At 42.0% G+C, this 18,802-nt stretch overlaps 1 protein-coding gene across 9 annotated transcripts in view; it reads right to left on the bottom strand.

Annotated features, from left to right (window-relative positions):
* Positions 1-18,802, bottom strand: part of Sugp2 (SURP and G-patch domain containing 2) — a 33,467-nt gene that overhangs the window by 14,438 nt on the left and 227 nt on the right. For 6 of the 9 annotated variants that reach the window (XR_013343366.1, XR_003300894.2, XM_077796318.1 and 3 more), the window contains exons 1-4: positions 18,652-18,736; positions 17,091-17,222; positions 10,083-11,690; positions 6,583-6,703 (exon numbers count right to left, since the gene is read on the bottom strand). Coding sequence is in view for 7 of the 9 variants with exons in the window: in XM_077796318.1 (XP_077652444.1) it covers positions 6,583-6,703; positions 10,083-11,690; positions 17,091-17,211 (1,850 nt within the window). In the remaining 2 variants the exon portion in view is untranslated. Of the gene's footprint in view, positions 1-6,582; positions 6,704-10,082; positions 11,691-17,090; positions 17,223-18,625; positions 18,737-18,802 lie in introns of those variants that run through there. The other 3 variants (XM_077796323.1, XM_077796319.1, XM_026390095.2) reach the window with 3 other exon arrangements.

Genomic DNA, 18,802 nt, shown 5'->3' with positions numbered 1-18,802 from the left:
ACCTATGAGAGAACTAACAAGGAAGCATGTGCCCCAGCTACGAAATCATATGGCAGGGTCATAATGCTGAGAATAGTATGGAAATCAGAAGGCTGGGGCTGGGGTGTGGCTCAGGGGTAGAGTACTGACCTAGCATGTGTTAGGCCCTGAGTTCCATCTACAGTACTGGAAAAAAAAAGTGGGGATGGGGGGAGGGGGGGAAGAGAGGAGGCCTAGCTATGTGTACTGACAGAAAGATACCTGTAATATGTCAATGAGAATGGCAAGCTAAAGAATAGCTATGTCATCTGAAACTGCTGTGTGCACATACCCATGCCCGTGTAAATTTGCTTTTGTCATATAGTTTGAAAGAATATAAAGCAAATTTAATAATGAGCTCTGGAGGACAGAAGAGGGTATTGAGAGGGATTTTCACATTTGATATACTTTGTCCTTTAATATGCACAGGGGATTGGCTCCTGAACCTCCACAGACACCTCTGGATGTCCAAGCCCCTTCTATAAAATGACAGAATTAGCATAGAACCTACACACAATCCTCCTGTAGATTTAAAATCATATCTAGATGACCTAGACTATCTACCTAATGCAAAGTAAACGCTGTGCAAATGGTTATTATAACTGTATTATGTATGGAAGAATAACAAGAAAACAAAATCTGCATATGTTCTAGACAGACACCATGTGTTGTTTTTTTCTGAATATAGCTGATCAGCAGTTACTTGCATTTGTGAATGTGGAACCCTCTTTCATTTGCACTAGTGGGGATTGAACCCAGGGTCTTGTGCATGCTACGCAAGCACTCTTTATCAGTGAGCTACATTCCTATCCCTTCTTGTTTTTATTTTGAGACAGGGTCTCACTAAATTGCCCAGGCAGGTCTCAAACTTTCAATCCTCCTGCCTCAGCCTCCTGAGTAGCTGGATTATAGATGTGAGCCAGCATGCTGCCTGGCTATATGTATGTATTTTTTAAAGCATTATATACTGTTTTTCATTCATTAGCATCTTACCTCTGTTAATCCTTCCTCTTTAGTGTCTCAGTTTGTTTAATCATTTTCCTTCTAGCTCCATTGGCTGAATGCATTGGCTGAATGCTTTTTATATCTACTCCTTATTTCTAATAAACACACCTAAAGTCAATTTCTGCTAAGCATTGTGGCTACATTTAGTGTGCTTCCTCTGCTGCTTCCTGCTAAACTGTCTCTCATCTCAGTTCTGAATACTTCCTCATTCAAAAGTTACTTCAAAGCTGGATGTGGTGTGTACAACTATAATCCCAGCTACTCAGGAGGCTAAGGCAGGAGGATTGCAAGTTCAAGGCCAGCCTCAGCAACCTAGTATGATCCTATTAAAAAAAAAAAAAAAAAAGGTGGGCTGGGAGTATAGCTCAGTTGGTAGAGCTATACCATGCACAAGGCCCTGGATTCAATCCTCAGTACCAAAAGAAAAAAAAAAATTAAATAAGGGAAGGAAGGAAGGAAGGAAGGAAGGAAAAGGGTTGAGTATGTCATTCAGTAAAGTGCCCTTAGATTCAATCCACAGTATAAAAAAAAAAGTTACTTAGATGCCTATTTCAGTTGTTGCTGGTCTCAAAGTTTCTACTTTGTCCCAATGTGGCCTGTGTGAGTTCTCTTTCTTAGGATGCTTATAGAGACTTATGTGAGAGTTACACCCCAATTAATCCATTAAGTTCAAAATATCATAAGATGAAAGAAAATGCATTTAATACCCTCCCCCACCTACTGAACATCATAGCTTCTACTGGTGTAAAGTTGGGCGAAATCATCTAACACAAAGCCTATTTTAGGGCTAGGGATACAGCTCAGTTGGTAGAGTGCCTACCTTGAATGCACAAAGCCCTAGGTTCAATCCCTGGCAACACACAGACAAAAAAAAGTTAAGCAGGCCACAGTGGTGCATATCTATAAGCCCCAGCCACTTAGGAATCTAAGGCAGGAGGATTGCAGATTCAAGAGCAGCTTGGGAAACTTAGCCAGACCCTGTCTCAAAATAAAAAGGGCTATGGATGTGGCTCAGTGGTACAGTACTTGCCTAACATGCAAGGCCTTGGGGTTCCAGCCCTAGTACCACAAAAGGAAAAAAAAAAAAAAAAAAGAACACAAAACTTGTAAGCTGGCACTGGGTTCAAACAGCAATTAGCTATGAGTCTTTTTGTGCTTTAGTTTCTCCAACCCTAAAGTGGGGAGGATAAAAAGAGATAAAAAACTACTTCATTTTGTTGTTGAGGCTTGAATCACACACCTTTTGTTATGCAGCAAAGCTGTGAACACTGAACACCATTAATTGCTCAACAAACATTAGCAGATTATCTTGTTTATGCTTGTTCACTATGTTAGTAAATCTTCTACATCCTTCTTTGAATTACATCATCTGCCCTTTCCAGAGAAATAGATACACATCTCCTATCAAGGTTTTAAATTTATCTATTCTTTTTATTATAGTTTTGGTTTTAAATAATTTCTCAATATTGTTTATTCACATAGTTCAAAGCTATGTATTTTGTGCATCCAGAATCACAATTAGGCCTGGGGGCCATAGCTGTGTATAGAGTGCTTGACTAGCATGTGTGAGGCCCTGGATTACACCCCCAGTACTGCAAAACAACAACAACAACAACACCTAACACTATCATTATTCTGAATAAGAAAATGGACTGGGCACATACTCCTTCTCCTTCTCTGCACTGCCTGAATTGTTAAGATATCTGAGATTCATTTCCTCCCACCAAGTATCAATTATTTATATTTTATATTAATTTTGGGGACCTTGGACAATATTGCAGAAGCTAGCCAAGAAGATCTTTTAGCCACTTGCTCTTTCCCAAGCATGTAAATATGCAGACCTAGTGGGCTGCCTCTGGAGAACACAAGTCAGGGCTGCCCCCCCCCCACCCAGAGGACAATTTAGAAGATGAGAGAAAACCAGCTGTGATGTGTGCCTTCATCTCTATCACTTGCACTTTGGGATCATTTTCCTGGCTTATGGTTTTGCAATTTCTCTCATAAGAGAAGGAAGTCTGGGCTGAGATGTGGCTAAGCGGTAGCTCGCTTGCCTGGCACGCGCGAGGTGCTGGGTTCGATCCTCAACACCACATAGAAATGGAATGAAGATACTGTGTCCACCTAAAACTAAAAAGTAAATATTAAAAAAAAAAAAAGAGAGGGAAGTTTGCTACTTGATATTCCAAATGAAAAAGCAAAGCTTCACTGAGTATCTGCACTTTATTGCACCAGATTGAGGTAGGGCACCTCATAGGAATGCAGTAGCCAGATCTGTCCACAAGGATCCACCAAGAAAAAACATGCTTGCCCCTTTCCCATTAGAAAGGATGTGTCAAATCTCTGTTGGCCCTCAGAGACAGAGATAATGGTAGCCTGTTTCCTGGAATCTGACCCTTTCATACCCTAACCAATAAAAAGAACCAATCATAGCCAGTAACCTTCATCCTTGGTTTCAACCAATGGTGGATCAAAAATATTCAAAAAAAGAAAAAGCAATCGTGTCCTTACCATACATGAACAAACTTTTTCTTGTCAATACCTAAACAACAGAATATGACAACTATGTGCACAGCATTTATACTGCATTAGACATTAAAAGTCATTTAAAAATGATTTAAAGTATATGGGAAGATGTGTAAAGATACCATGCAAATATACCATTGTATACGAGGGACTTAATCTTCCCAGATTTTGGTATGCATGTGGGATCTTGGAACCAGTCCCTTGTGGATACTGAAGGATGACTGTAATTGATTTGAGACCTAACAACAAGGGAATTCTCTGATCAGAGGCTAAGAATTCCTCAAACAAGCTGGTTGTGGTGATACATGCCTGTAATCCCAGCTAGTTGGGAGGCTGAGGCAGGAGTATCACAAGTTTGACACCAACCTGGGGCACTTAGCAAGACTCTTATCTCAAAATAACAAAAAAAAAAAAAAAAAAAGAAAAAAATGAAAAGAAAGAAATTCCTCAAAAAGAATTCTGCAAACAAATGCTGAGAGGAGAGCAAGCAAAATCCCATTTGTAATAAGTCAAGAAAGAGCAACAGAAATACAGGATGGGCATGACCTCATGTATTGAGTGAGATAAGCATATAATTTAAAAGTTAAAAATCCCCAAATAACTTAATTGTCCCAGTATCATGAATTGATTTTTTTTGTTACAGTTTTTAAATTTAAGAATTATAGGCATAGTGGCACATGCCTATAATCCCAGTGACTCAAAAAGTTGAGGCAGGAGGATCATAAATTCAAGGCTAGCCTCAATTTAGTGAGATCCTGTCTCAAAATAAAAATTAAAAGGACCAAGGCTGTAGCTCAGTGGTAAAGCACCCCAGGTTCAATCCTTCTGCCTCAGACTCCTGAGTAGCTGGAACATAAACACATGCCACTGTACCCAGAAAATATTTTTTAATTAAATAAATACTTAGGCCCCTGTATACTTTGTATTATTCTATGCATATTACCAATAAACACTAGCTGGTTGAATACTTATAAACTATTTTTTTGAGGCAGATCTGCTACAATCCTTAATTCAGGGTAGGGTATAAAATCAGAAATAAATATTGAACTAGGGATCTAATAGTTAAGGAAAACCAACATAATGAAGGAGAGGCACCAATCTCAACAAACAGAGCTAACACTGGTGAAGAAAGTTACTATGAGAAAGAGGAGCCAGGCATGATGGCCCATTCCTGTAATCCCCAAGGCTCAGGAGGCTGAGGCAGGAGAATTGTGAGTTCACAGCCAGCCTCAACAACTTAGAGAGGCCCTAAGCAACTTAGTGAGACCCTGTATCTAAATAAAATATTTAAAAAGGGTTGGGGATGTGGCTCAGTGGTTAAGCATGCCTATACATATTTTTAGACTAAACTGGGAGATTTAGTCTAAAAATATGTATATGTAATGAACAGTTCTAAGGAGGATAAAGGTATATATTATATCCATGAAACAGGAACTGGCCATTAAAAGAACCTCTTAGGGGTGTTGAAAGTGAAATCTATGACCTTAGAAATAGCTAGGTATGGTGGTTCATGACTCTAATCCTAGCTACTCAGGAACTGAGGAACACAGGTTCAAGGCCAGCCTGTGCAACTTGTTGAGACCCTATTCAAAAAGAAAGAGCTGGTGATGTAACTCGGTGGTAGAGTACCCCTGGGTTAAATCATAGTCCTGTCAAATAAAGAAAAAAAGGAAGAAGAAAATTTTAAAAAAAGAGAAAAAGGAAGGAAGGTCTGTCTTAGTGGTTGGTTGATAGACTAGATTCTGATGAAGGACAAATTCAAAAGCTGGTCCTAGAAATGTTATGACCCTTAAACTCCTTCAGGCAGAATTATCTGAAGATTATACATGGAAGGAAAGTGGTATAAAAAATGAAAAATTGTTAAGCTTATGTTTCTGGTGTGTATGCATGAATTCTTCCAAGTGGTACTTGTATTAGTTTATCAGAAAAATAATTGAACATATAATGAAAAGCAAAATGTTACTGTCATGACCTATTCCCATGTTTGCTTCATACCTTGAAGGCAGTGATTTTCAATTTCTCAAATTACTTCTAAAAGGTGCCTCTGTATATTTTTTCTCTTTTTTGTGGTGCTGGAGATCAGACCCAGGGACTCATCTGACCTGACCACTGAGCAAACCCCCCCCCTTTTTTTTTTTGCAGGCTAGTGGGTGGGGTGGGGAGTGGGCTGGGATTGAACACAAGGACACTCTATCATTCTTTTTATTTCGAGACAGGGTCTCACTAAATTGGCCTTTAAATATACAATGGTGCAAAAGCGATAAGCATTCAGTAGAAATCAGATTTCAAATTTTGAATTTGGATCTTTTCCCAGGCTAGTGATATGTTGTGCAATACTCATAATGCTGGGCACAGCAGTAAGCCAGTTCCCAGTCAGCCACAGGATAATGAAGGGAACAGCTGACACTCTATAGTGTCCTATGTTACTAGGCTGTAATGTTTGGGAGGTTAGGTGTTTGGAGTGTGCACTACTGCACCCAATCATCTGATATTTTCAACTTCCAACATGTTTATTGGGTGTTTACTGAGATGTAACCCATGGTAAGCCAAGGAACATCTATAAACGAAAACATCAATGGATGTCAGTCAGCACACAGGTGGGCTCCTTCTACATTCTATTCTTTGGTACTTCCTCTAATGAGCAAGTATTATATTTATCATATAATTCATTCATAATGTTAAAAAACTGTTCTAAGCCTAAGGAGCAGCAGTAAGGCAAAAGGAGAGGATAGTGTCATAAACAGAAATAAATTGCAAACTGCTATGACATTATTTATCCCATTATGTGCTCTTGACACACACATATCTCACTGTACCCTTAAAAAAGGAACTCTAGGTTTCATTCATAGACAAGAAAAGGCCCCATGGCTGGTCTCAGCAGAGCTGTGGCTTGCTAAACCCATGTGAATCTGACTCAGCCCCGTCTTCTTTCCATTGAACAACAATGCTGTTCAAAACAGACATCTCAGCTGCTTCTTTCAACACCAGCAGAACACAATATAGAAGGGTCTGTAGGGTCAACTTTTAAAGACTTACCAGTAAGCAGGGTCTTCCTTGAGAACAGATCTCTCTTTGGGAGAGAGGGTGCCTTCCACAATGCGTGTGACAAGCTGGTCAATGGTGTCCACCACCTTGTGATCTGCTCGCTGGGGAACTGCTGGAACATAGAGAATGGCTTTTCTGAGAAACACACCAGACCATGTGTGTCCTGGAAAGACCAGGACAGTGAGTCACAGGGCTTCGTCTGAAACCTAAGCAGGCACCAGAAACTGAAATCCTCATACATAAGACATCGGCTTACCAATGTACAAGAAGTCCTCCCCAAATGATACAACAGCATAACTACTAGAACTGAAATGTAACAGACTTAACAACTGTATGGAGCAATTTATGCATACAGTCTAGAAAAGGAAAGGATATATAGCAATTCCCTACTATTGTTTATGTATCACTTAACTTGAATGTCCATAATATTAAAGTAGAGCTGTAAAGACATAAAATATTCTTAAAAGTACAGGCACAGGGGCTGGGGTTGTGGCTCAGCAGAACGCTTGCCTAGCACATGATAGATTAAAATAAGGTATTATGTCCAACTACAAGTAAAAAAAAAAGTGCAGGCAATGTGAACCAAGTACAAGGCCAGCCTAGGCAACTTAGGAAGATCCTGTATCAAAATAAATTTTAAAAAGTGATGGGAGAATAGCTCAGTGGTAGACTGTTTGCCTAGCATGTATAAGACCCTGGGTTCAATCCCCAGTACTGTGAGAGTGGAGGGAAGCATATATGTGTTTTGTAAGAGGAAAAAAATAAGTTCACAAAGAAAAATTCCCTAATTAAAAAAAAAAAAAGTCAAGTAACTCAATGGTAGAGCATTTGCCTAGCTTGCACAAGGCTCCGGTTCCATCTCCAGCATCAAAACAACAAAACCCTCCCAAACAAGTCAATGGCCCCAAGTTAGTTCACAAAAACTATTTGTTAGGCTGGATGTGGTGGCGCATACCTGTAATCCCAGCTACTGAAGAGGCTGAGGTGGGAGGACCACAAGTTTAGGTCAGCCTTGGCAACTTAGTAAGATCCTCTCAAAATTAAAAACAAGGGGATGGGGATGTAAAGCAGCCATCCCTAGGCTAAAATCCTGTGTGTGTGTGTGAGCATGCCAAATGAAAAGTAAATGATTTTTTAAAGTGTAAGCTTCTTCCAATATGACTCTGTAAATTTACAGTGCTATCAGCAATGCAGAATAGCTTGCTTCTTCAAATAATGATTGTTTAGCTTCCTGATATTTGTAGTTTTACTAGCACAGAATAGTCTGTTTGTTCAGTCATTTAATTAAAGTTACCCTTGAACTGGAGTGGTTTCCCAGTTTGTTCTGTAAATGACTGCCCAATGCTGTCTTTGCGTTGGAGCTTTGAATTTGGTTGTGGCACTGGGATCAAACCCAGACCCTTCTACATGCTAGGCAAGTGTTCCACCACAGAGTGGTAACTCCCAGCCTCTTTGGGCTTATATTTATTTTTTTTGAAATGGGAACTTGCTGTTTCCTAAGTGGCCCTGAACTCCAGGGCCCAAGTGAGCCTACATATTTTTTTATTTGTTCTTTTTAGATATATTGCTGGGCTTATTTTAAACATTACTGTGTGCTCCTCACACAGGATAAATCCTTCGACTGTCATGTTATTGCAAAATACTTCCCTTATGAAACTGCATTTTCTTCTTTGTTGGCTCTCGTTTTAAAACTGCTTATTTTACAAAAGAATATGAAGTACAAACCAAAAGCTTTTATAGGCAAATGAAATTTGTGGATTGCTGCAAATTTGGTCATTTCTAGCTAGGCTGACCATGAAATGGCCAGAACAGGGCCACAGCTTTGGCCCAGCAACCCTACCACTGAGAACATATACTTTGAAGGAAGGATTAAAAAGAAAAAATTAAAAATAATTAATAATCAACACATTCAATGAAAGATGTCATCTCAGCATTTCCAACAAGAACAGGTGCAATGTTGGGCAGTGACACTGCCTGATGCTATTCAGCAGTTCCTGTGAAATATGGGCCCTCTCATTGGCTATCCAGATGTGCATGCAGAGAACCAAGGCTGGTGGATGCCAATTACATGTGACCCCATCACTGTTTGGCTTCAGAAACCTCTAGTAAAAGGCTCCATGAGTTTGACATCAAGCCAAAGGTGCAATAATTTTCATCAGGTCAGCATGATGTAGCAAACACTGCAGAGACAATCGCATAAAAGAGCAGATGGTAACATTTACTTCCAGCATGTGTGCAGCTGCAAAAATACCACAAGTGGGTGGTGAGCCACTTTTAGTTAGGTTATAGGTGACCCTTCCTTTCTGCTATATTCTTTAGTAACCCTATTACACTGACTTTCCATTCAACATTTTAGGGTTGAGGGAGGGTAATGCTTCAGTCCTGAACCCACTACCTCAGGTTCCCTCTCTAGGAGTAGCTGTGACTACCCACACATGGTAGGACTTATCCATTGCCTCATGCAATCAGGGCTTCATGAGGGTGGTATGGAACCGGAAAAAAATCAGGTACAAATGAAAGTCCCCACTGGGCTGAGAACAATGAAAACTGAAAACCATGTCAGGGTCAAAGTGCTTTCTCACTGGTCACAGTAGCCAAGAGAACATGGATATATGCTTATGACCTCTGAGCAGTGAGAGCATCCATTCTGGGAGTAAGAAGAGGGAAGATGGAAAGCAAATAGTCATTTCTAATCCTATTTCTTGGTCACTACATTAACTGCTGGTTATCAAGTGTAATTAAGAAAACTTAAGTGTCTTTAGCAAATTTAGAAAAGAGGGCTGGGGATACAGTTCAGTTGGTAGAGTGCTTGCCTAACATGCACAAGGCCCTGGGTTCAACTGCCAGCACCACACACACACACACAAATCTAGAAAAGGAAGTTGGGTGGAGGAAAGGTGCTGCCACCAACTGAAATACCCTAGCTGGTCCTTGTGCATCCTTCAACACAACTCAACCACAGCCTCCCTGATTCCCCAGGCTGGGCTGGGGCCTCTACTGTGACCCTTTCAACCTAGCACAGGAGTGACTGTATTTTGAGATCTCCTTACCTCTGGAGCCAGGGACTCCTTAGAGATGGCATCTAGCGGTTTTTTTGTTTGTCTTTCCCCTTCCTTCTAGTAATACCTGGGGAAAGGTGGGCATGTTGAACAGGGGATCTTAATTTTGATCTCTGATGAAAAAGTAAAGGTAAAATTTATGTAAATATAAATGTCCTTTTGTCTTGGCAAGGGCCACAGCTTTCCATGAGAATGTCAAAGAGATCTATGATCCCAAAATTTTTAAGGGCTTATGTGGCAGAAGACTCTTAACACACATTCACAGAAGAATGGCAGACATGTGTATTGACCAGTGTGATTTTCTACTAAAATCCTGACTGGTTTTAGTTAACTAAAGAACTGCTGTGTAAAAATCTCAAAGAGAATAGGAGACATTATCAAAAATCAGGAAAATAAGCCACAACACATAGAAACTTCCACTGCTTTCCTCACCATCATTCAGACCACTTGGAGCCCTGGCCTGAATTTCTGGTTTCATAGGAGCAATCATTTTCTCCTCCTCTCGTGCTGGCTCTGCTTCAGTCTTCTTGACCTGTAAGGGACACCCACTGGTGATCAGCCATGCTTTCAGATGGTCTATATACTCTCTCCCAAACAAAGTGGAGTCCTCGAAGTTTGGAAAGGAAGCAGGAGAGGGAGCTATATCTTGGAGGCCAACAGCTTCTAAGATTTTCTCTTGCCGGAAAGAAGAAGCCAATGAGAATGTCTGTCCCAAAAGGGCTAAAGATTTCCGGCAGAGAGAATTGGTGGTCTCTAGGGCAATAGCCAAGTCCAGAGGGTTAGTTAGGGTCTTCATCTTGACACTGAGCTCATAGGCATTGCAGGCCATGAGCAAGGGTGTGACACTCTTCAGAAGTCGGTCTTGAAGCCTCATTATGTATTTGTCAAAGGGCTTTATGATTTCAAAAAAGCAATTTTTGGTCTTCACAGCACCTTTGTCTAAAAGCATGTTTAAAAACTCATTATCAACTCTGGGTGTTTTCAAAGCAGAGTGCTTTAAAAATTTGATAGTAAAAAAGCAAAAATCTCTGTGCTCTGGTTTTAAGGAGCATTTGAATGAGGCAAGCATTTTAGCACAGGTTTCAGTTTCAAGTTCAAAGAGAGTCTGGAAAAGTTGAGAAAATTTAACATCATCTTTTATAGTATGGAATCCTGCCCATTTAATTATTTCTATCCCAAATCTTGAAAACACATCAGACTTATCTATAACGTCAAAGCTCATCTTTCTTCTAGGGAACCGAATGTTCTTTAGATCAAGCCCCAAAGGGATCTTCTGAGTGGGGAACTGGATGTCTTCTGTCCTTAGGTTTGTCCCCAGGGTCACATCAGGACTTGGGGTGGCTTTCTGGATTTGGTTAGTGCCCTGAGTTTTGGAAGTAATACGATTTATAACGGGTACTTTTTTTGTGGTCACACCTCTCAGTGTGACAAGTTTCCCAACACCACCCTTTGCTGTAAGCAGGCCCTGAGTGTCCCCCTTTCCTAGAAGGGTGCCTTCCTGATCAATGATGTTTAGAGCTCGGCCTCTGGCCTGAACTTGACCAGTGCTTCTGGAAACAGAGTCCGCCTCCCCTGGATGGTCCACATCATAATCTTGACTCTCTTTTTCCAAACACTCTTTCTCGATCAGCCTGGAGGAGGCCAAGTCCCCCAACACAGCAGAAGGACCAAAACTATACTCTTGTGACCAGGAGGATTCTTGGGAAACTGGGCGGCCAAAGTCTTGCTCCCAAGAGCCACGGAGTGCAAATTTCCAGTCTTGAGAATGGAAATGCCCCAATTTCCGGTGGCCAAAGACCTGGTCCCGGGTGTCAGCATGGGCAAATTCCAAATCCCGACCACATTCTTTGCGAAAGTAGTTGTCATCACCAATGGAAGGGTTGCTTGATCTGAAGGAGGGTCCTGCAAACACATCACTTCTCAGGCCTTCTCTCCCAGCATCTCGAGAGTGAGCTACAGATCCACTGAGGGAGTATCTGCTGTCACTGTGAACATCATCATACATATCCGCTCTGGATCTTGGGACTGTCCTTAAGAGATCTGAAATAAATAATCCAAAAAAAAAAAAAAGAAACAAACAAAAAAGCACTTTAGACCAGAGACTACAAACAGAAGCCCATGGACCACCAGCCAAGAAGTGTTTACACCTGAGTATTTTTTTGCAAATTTAGATGTGTTGTCAAAGTTTAAAATGTAGCTCAGTGGTAAAGCAGTTGCCTAGCATATGTGAGGCAGTGGTAGAGTGCTTGCCTAGCACACGTGAAGCACTGGGTTCTATCCTCAGCACTACATAAAAATAAATAAAGGTATATATACTTAAAAAAAAATATCAACTTTAAACAAATAAACAAAATGTAGCTTAGTGGTATAGCATTTGCCTAGTATGCACAAGAGCCTGGGATTAATGCCCAGTACTCCCCCTACTCCCATACAAAAGTCTGGGTTGATAGTAGTTTGTCCTCTATACTTGCAGGTTCTGCACCTGTGGATTTAGCTAACCTCAGATTGAAAATATCCAGAAAAACTGCATTTGTACTAAATATGTACAGACTTTTTCCTTGACACCTTCCCTATACAATACAGTGTAGCAACTATTTCCACAGCATTTACATTGTATTAGGTATCATAAATCATCAAGAGATGATTTAAAATTCCCAGCCCTTACTTTTTTGGGGGAGGGGAAAGAGTGGCCCTGAGGATTGAATACAGGGGTACTTTACTACTGAGCTACATCCCTAGCCCTTTCATTTTTTGAGATAGGGTCTTATTAAGTCACTGAGACTAGCCTTGAACTTGTGATCCTGTCTTGGCTTCCTGAGTTGCTGGGATTACAGATGTGTGCCACCAACCTAGCCGGTATCTGCTTCTTTTAAGGACAGGATCTTATGGGCACAGTGGTATATGTCTGTTAATCCTAGTAATTTGGAAGGCTGAGGCAAGAGGATTGAGTTTTAGGCCAGACTTGGTGACTTAGCAAGACTATCTCAAAATAAAAAAAAGGGGCTAGGGATGTGTCTCAGTGGTAGAGTACCTGTCTAGCACATATAGGCTCTGGGTTCAATCCCCAGCCCTGCAAATAAATAAATAAATAAAATAAAAAACTGAAAGAGGTTGGTAATGTAGCTCAGTGGTCAAGTATCCTTGAGTTCAATCCCATTATGGTAAAAAAAAAAAAAAAAAAAAAGAAAAGAAAAGAAAAGAAAAAATAGACAGGGTCTTGCTATATTGCCTAGGCTAGCCTTGAACTCCTGGGCTCAACTAAACCTCCTTCCTCAACCTGAGTAGCTGGGATTACAGGCACACACCACTATGCCCATCTTACCCTGGACTTTTCTTTTTTTGGGGGGTGGGGTGGGGGTGGGTACTAGGGATTGAATCCAGAAGTACTTTACCACTGACCTACATCCCCAGTCCTTTTTTTTTTTTTTTTTTTCATTTTTTTTTTTTAAAGGCAGGGTCTCACTAAGTTAGTTAGGGCCTCAGTAAATTGCTGAGGCTAGCCTCAAACTTGTGATCCTCCTGCCTCAGCCTACCAAGCTGCTAGGATTACAAGCATGCACCATCACACCAGGCAAACCTGGACTTCTTTAATGCAACCAAACACTTCTGTGTTTCTACTTTTAACTCATAGCAGCCAGATTTTACAGAGGCTGCCAACTCTAGCTGCCTCCTAGGGGAAAATATAAGCCCACAGTGCCACCATGAGGTAGAAGCCTTAGCTGACACAATGCTCATCACAGTTGTCCAGGCCCAAGACAAGCACCTGATCCAAGGCTGATTGAAATCAAAGGTCTGCCTGGCTAATCCTCTCTATGGAGCTGAAAAACCAGAGACTGAGGCAAGGAGAGAGGAAGGAAGAAAAGAAGCCACATCAAGATGGAAAGTGAACAGCACAGAAAAGTGGAAACATATATTTACAGTTGCTTATTCACACATAAAAGAACTCTGAGAAGCTAGAAACAGAAATGAATTATGGACAATGGGTATATGGGATTGGTGGGCCTCAGGCACACTTTCTTTTAAACAGTACTAGGACTGAACCCAGGGGTGCCAGTCCTTTTTATTTTTTATTTTGAGACAAGGTCTCACTAAGTTACCCAGGCTGACCCTGAACCTGCCTCAGTGTTGTAAGCAGTTGGGATTATAGTGTGTGTCACTGCATCCGGCTTTAGGCCTTTTCATGGATTATCTTTCTGATATTTGAATTTTTCAATCAATCTACAATCTAGTTAAATAAATAAATAAATAAATAAATATATATATATATATATATATATATAGAGAGAGAGAGAGAGAGAGAGAGAGAAAGAAAAGGGGAAGAGAGAGAGAGAGAGAAGGAGGGAGGGAGAAACAGGTATGAGTACGCCAAGAGGTAATGATGGGCTGAGAAGCCACAAAAAGTCTACATCCAAGTTAACATGTTCAACAAGCACTTATTGAGCACCTATTATGTGTAGGTACTGCACTAAGCACCAAAGTTACTGTAGAGAAAGGAGGCTTCTACCACACTTACCAGTTGAGGGAGCCAGACAACAAACAAAAATATAGCAGGTAAAAGTAAATGCCAAGAATGAAACTCAAGGAAGCAAGAATGCAAAGAGTAAATATCATTTTTAGACAGGCTGGTCCAAGAGGGCAGCTTTGACAGCAATGTATATAGAAGCAGAAGCCTGTATGAGGGGCTAGATAATACAGTTAAGAGGAGGAAGGCTTCCAGATAGAGGGGACAGGATAAAGCCCTGCAATGGGATTGGGGTGGGGTGGGGTGGCAATGCAGGCAAAAGGGAAAGAGGAAACCAGAAGCAAAGTGATAGAAAGGTGGCTCCCAAACTGTGCTGCACATTGAAGTCTGCAGGGGCCCTTCATCCCTAAATATCCTTATTTAATTAATGAGAATACAGTCTGACCTGAGCATCAGGATTTTGAAAAGGCTCTCAAACTATTCTAAAGTGCAACAAAATTATGGACCCACTATGATAGGATACAATGGGGGGAGGGATTATCCAGAAGTCAGGCCCTAGATAGGGTTCAATTTTTATTCTGGGTGAAACCAAAAGCCACCAAAGGGTTCTGAGCAGAGGAATAACCTCACTGGCTGCTATTCACGGAATATATTATAGTGGACAAAAGGGGACATGAATGTTCCAGAAAGGAATCTACTATAATAATCCAGGCATTGATTATGGTATTGATTGCACAATTAGGGAAGGAGAATTAGAGGGAGAGTGGTGGCTGGATGCTACACATTTTCCATGTCCTGGTTTATAAGAAATGGGAAGAGTTCAGAGTAAAGCAGAGACATAGAACTAAGGCTGACCAGCTATGCGTGGTGTATACCTATAATCCCAGCAACCCAAGAGGCTGAGGCAGGAGGATCCAAAGTTTGAGACCAGCACTAGCAACTTAGTGAGACCCTGGAAAAGGGCGGGGACATAGCTCAGTGGTAGAGTGCCTCTGGGCTCAATCCCCAGTACTGCCAAAAAAAAAAAAAAAAGAAAGAAAGAAAGAAAAAGAAAAGAGAGAGAGAGAGAGAGAGAGAGAGAGAGAGAGAGAGAGAGAGAAAGGCTGACCAATGAATCATGAACTTTGTTCTAAAACCATCATCTTGCTGTGTTTCTAGTCCCCATCCTCCATAGTTTTTTTTGTTTTTTTGTTTTTGAGGGGGTGGTGCAATACTGGAGATGGAACTTAGTTCCCTGCACATGCTAGGCAAGAATTCTGTCACTCAGCTAAAACCAGCCTTCTCCAATCTTTCTTGTGGTAACTAAGATGTATTGGTGCTTGAGTCTATAGATAAAGAACCAAGATTTAATTCTCCAGATGTAAACACAAAGTATTGAGTACTATAATATCTCACTAAAAGAACTGAAGGATGTATAAAACACCATAAATAGTTACCTCTGAGGGATAAAGAAGTAGCTAGGAGGATTTTCATCCCTCTTTTTATTAAACTGTTCCGATCTTTTATAACTGCAATGGTTTTGTGTACATCTCATATAACTTTGTGTTTTGGCAGTACTGGGATGAAACCAAGATCATACACATATTAAGAACACTCTAGGGGCTGGGGTTATAGCTCAGAGGTAGAGAGCTTGCCTCATACTTGTGAGGTACTGGGTTTGATCCTCAGCACCACATAAAAAATAAATAACATAAATAAAGATATTGTGTCCATCTTTAAAAAAAAAAAGAACACACTCTACCACTGAGCCACATCCTCAACCGTGTCCCTGTAAATTTTTATTTAAAATTTTTTTTTTAGTTGTAGACGGACACAGTGCCTTTATTAATTTGTTTTTACATGGTGCTGAAGATTAAAGCCATGCCTCACATGTGCTAAGCAAGTGCTCTACCACTGAGCTGGTACTCCATCAAACATCCCTGTAAATTCTGAAATCTCAGAACCTAGAGATAACCTCTGAGCTTCAATTCTCCAGTCCAAAGCACATTTGTTATTCCTATCCCAAAGACTTAGACTTAAACAATAGGAGGGGCCTTTTCTTCACCCTAAGGATGATATAACTGTGAGTAGCCCAGGGGAAATAGGCCCAGGGCATGTACATCCTGGAGTAGGGATGGTAACAAAATCAACCTCAAGGCCTGCTTAGGCTTCCTAGGGGAAGGCTGAGAGAATTAACCAGGCAGATCTGAGATAAAGGAATTCAAAGGAAATGTTTTCAAGCAGAACCAACACCTGGCAGCTAGAGACCCTCTCTGCAGATGTTAAGTGGCTATTCCTGCACTTGAAGAAGATATAATACTGCAATTGGGGAGCCCCAAGAGCCTAAACAGGACGGTGGCCTAAGGAGGTTGGCACTAATAGATCTGAGGGGCAACTATTTTAAGGGCTGATATGAAGGAAATGAAGTCAGAAGCAGACAGACCCTGCAGGACATTGCAATAATGTAAGCAAGAACTGCTAAGAGCTTAAACCTGAGCAGGAATGGCAGGGGATGCTACTAGATTGATTCAAGAATCCTTGCTGGGCGTGGCAATACAAGCCTGTAATATCAGCAGCTCCAGAGGATGAGGCCCTAAGCAACTTAGTAAGGCCCAGTCTCAAAATGAAAAATAAAAAGGGCTAGGAATGTGGCTCAGTGGTTATGCACCCCAGTACCCCACCTCCCAAATCCTTCTTTAGGGGTTGGAGACATAGATCAATGAAAGCATTTGCTTAGCATGAGTAAGGCCCTGAATACCATTCACAGCACCAAAATTATGTTCTTCAAAAGATAGTATCTAATAAGAAGCTCCAGTTAATGACAACACCACCTTCTGCATAATGATTTGGCTGCCCAGTGGGCAATGTGAAAATATTATTTTCTCTTAAATAAGGAGAGCAAGGATCAGAGCAATTCTGAACTTGTCTAAGACACTGAAATCCTGCCCCAGACTCTAGATACTACACTCCCTCTCAAAAAAAAAAAAAAAAAAACTTACCTTGAGCTTTAAACTGAAGAGTTTCTCCTACAGTCTCAGCAGTGGGGTCCACATGATATCGTTTAGCTTTTTCTTGTAATACAGCATCAAAAGTCTCTTGTGCAATTCTCCTTGCTGCCATATTTCCTTGCCCTATAGTGAAAGAAAAAGACATATTAAGAATAACAACTCTCTCACAGAGCCTACTCTATTTTACCCAATCCTTAGTCACCAGGCAGTGCTGGGCACAATGGTCCATGCCTGTAATCCCAGTGACTTGAGAGGTTGAGATAGGAGGATCACAAGTTCAAGGCCAAACTCAGCAACTTAAGGGATACTCAGTTTCAAAACAAAAAATCAAAAGGAAAAAAAAATCTCGTAGTAATCCATAATCCTGCCATGGTACTTCAAAAGGCAGGCTGGAGTCTTTTAAGGGGATCTCTCTCCAGGTGAGGCTCACATGTGTGTCAGGAAAAGGAGCAAGAAGAGCCTTGTCTGAGCCCGTTTCCTTGCAATGGGTTACAAGAGGCACACAGAGCAATCCTATTTCTTGGGGTTGCTAGAGGATAGCACAACCCAACACACAAAAGAATATAACGTGGTCAGAAGAACAGGAACACAACCCTCACAAATGTAGGAAAGATGTGACCACTATTTTTCCATTTCACCAAGAGGCATCCAGAGCTTACTCTATCTGAGAGAAGCCTCTGGACAAGTGCGTGGAAGAATCTCTACCAAATGACAATGAGCTAGTGACAGAGGCTGCTGTGTACTAGGTACCAGCACGATCTCTTTTGCTTCTTGCAATAGCCTACCGACAAGGTGGGTCCTTTTATGAATGATATTACATAGAAGAGGAAAAGGCAGACCTAGGCTAAGTGACCCACCCAAGGTCAGACAGCCCAGACTTGAACCTGCTGTTTAGAGCATTAGTGGAAACAAAGCCCTTTAGAAGGAGTAGGAAAAAAATTAAGCAACATTTAGGAGTTCAACGTCCTTAATCATCAAGATGTCCTGGCCCAAAGACACCTCCAACTTCAAGACGCACACCTGCCTTACAGTTGTTTTTTCACAACCATCACCCCATGTTCCCATCCTTTGACTCCCTTCCCGGTGTCCCTTGTTCTCTGAATAGCGAAGGGCCGGGTCTCCGGGTCAGGTGGCCTGGGTTTAAACAAGTGTCCTAACCTTTCTACGCCTTGGTTTCCCATCTATGGAATGAGCAGCTAATATTGGGGTTGCTATGGGGACTGAACCAGTTTAAAAGAGGTAAAGGGCCGAACGCAGCACCGGTGGCCGTTATCGCCCCGCGAGCCGGTGCTGCTCCGGGCTCGGGTGGAATGAATGAACAAGTGACCCAGTGAACCCTTCCAGCACGGCCCGCCTCTGCCCAGCCTCCGAGGACGACGAAAAGGGGGAGTCGGTTCCCGGAGGCCACCGACCGCCCCTCAGGACCGGGCCGCGGACGAAGCCCGAGGGCCAAGCCCTCGGCGCCATCATGTAGTCCGGGGCCACCCGGACCAAGTCCGAGCCCCCCCACCCCGGGGCCCACCCACCGACGACGCCGGGGCCCGGGCCTCACCCCGAGCCCACTGCGCGCGGAGCCGCCCCCGCCGCCGCCTCAGGCTCCTCACCCGCCGCCGCGCGAGGCGGGGACATGCAAATGAGCCAACGGTCTCCGCAGCGCCGCGCCGCGCAGGCGCAGGGTGCTGTCGAGTCCTTGAGCGCAGGCG

Source organism: Urocitellus parryii, chromosome 3 (assembly GCF_045843805.1).
Source record: "Urocitellus parryii isolate mUroPar1 chromosome 3, mUroPar1.hap1, whole genome shotgun sequence".
In the NCBI taxonomy this organism is placed as follows: Eukaryota; Metazoa; Chordata; class Mammalia; order Rodentia; family Sciuridae; genus Urocitellus; species Urocitellus parryii.
Note: the sequence above shows the minus strand (reverse complement) of the source record. Positions and strands in the feature narration are given on the sequence as shown.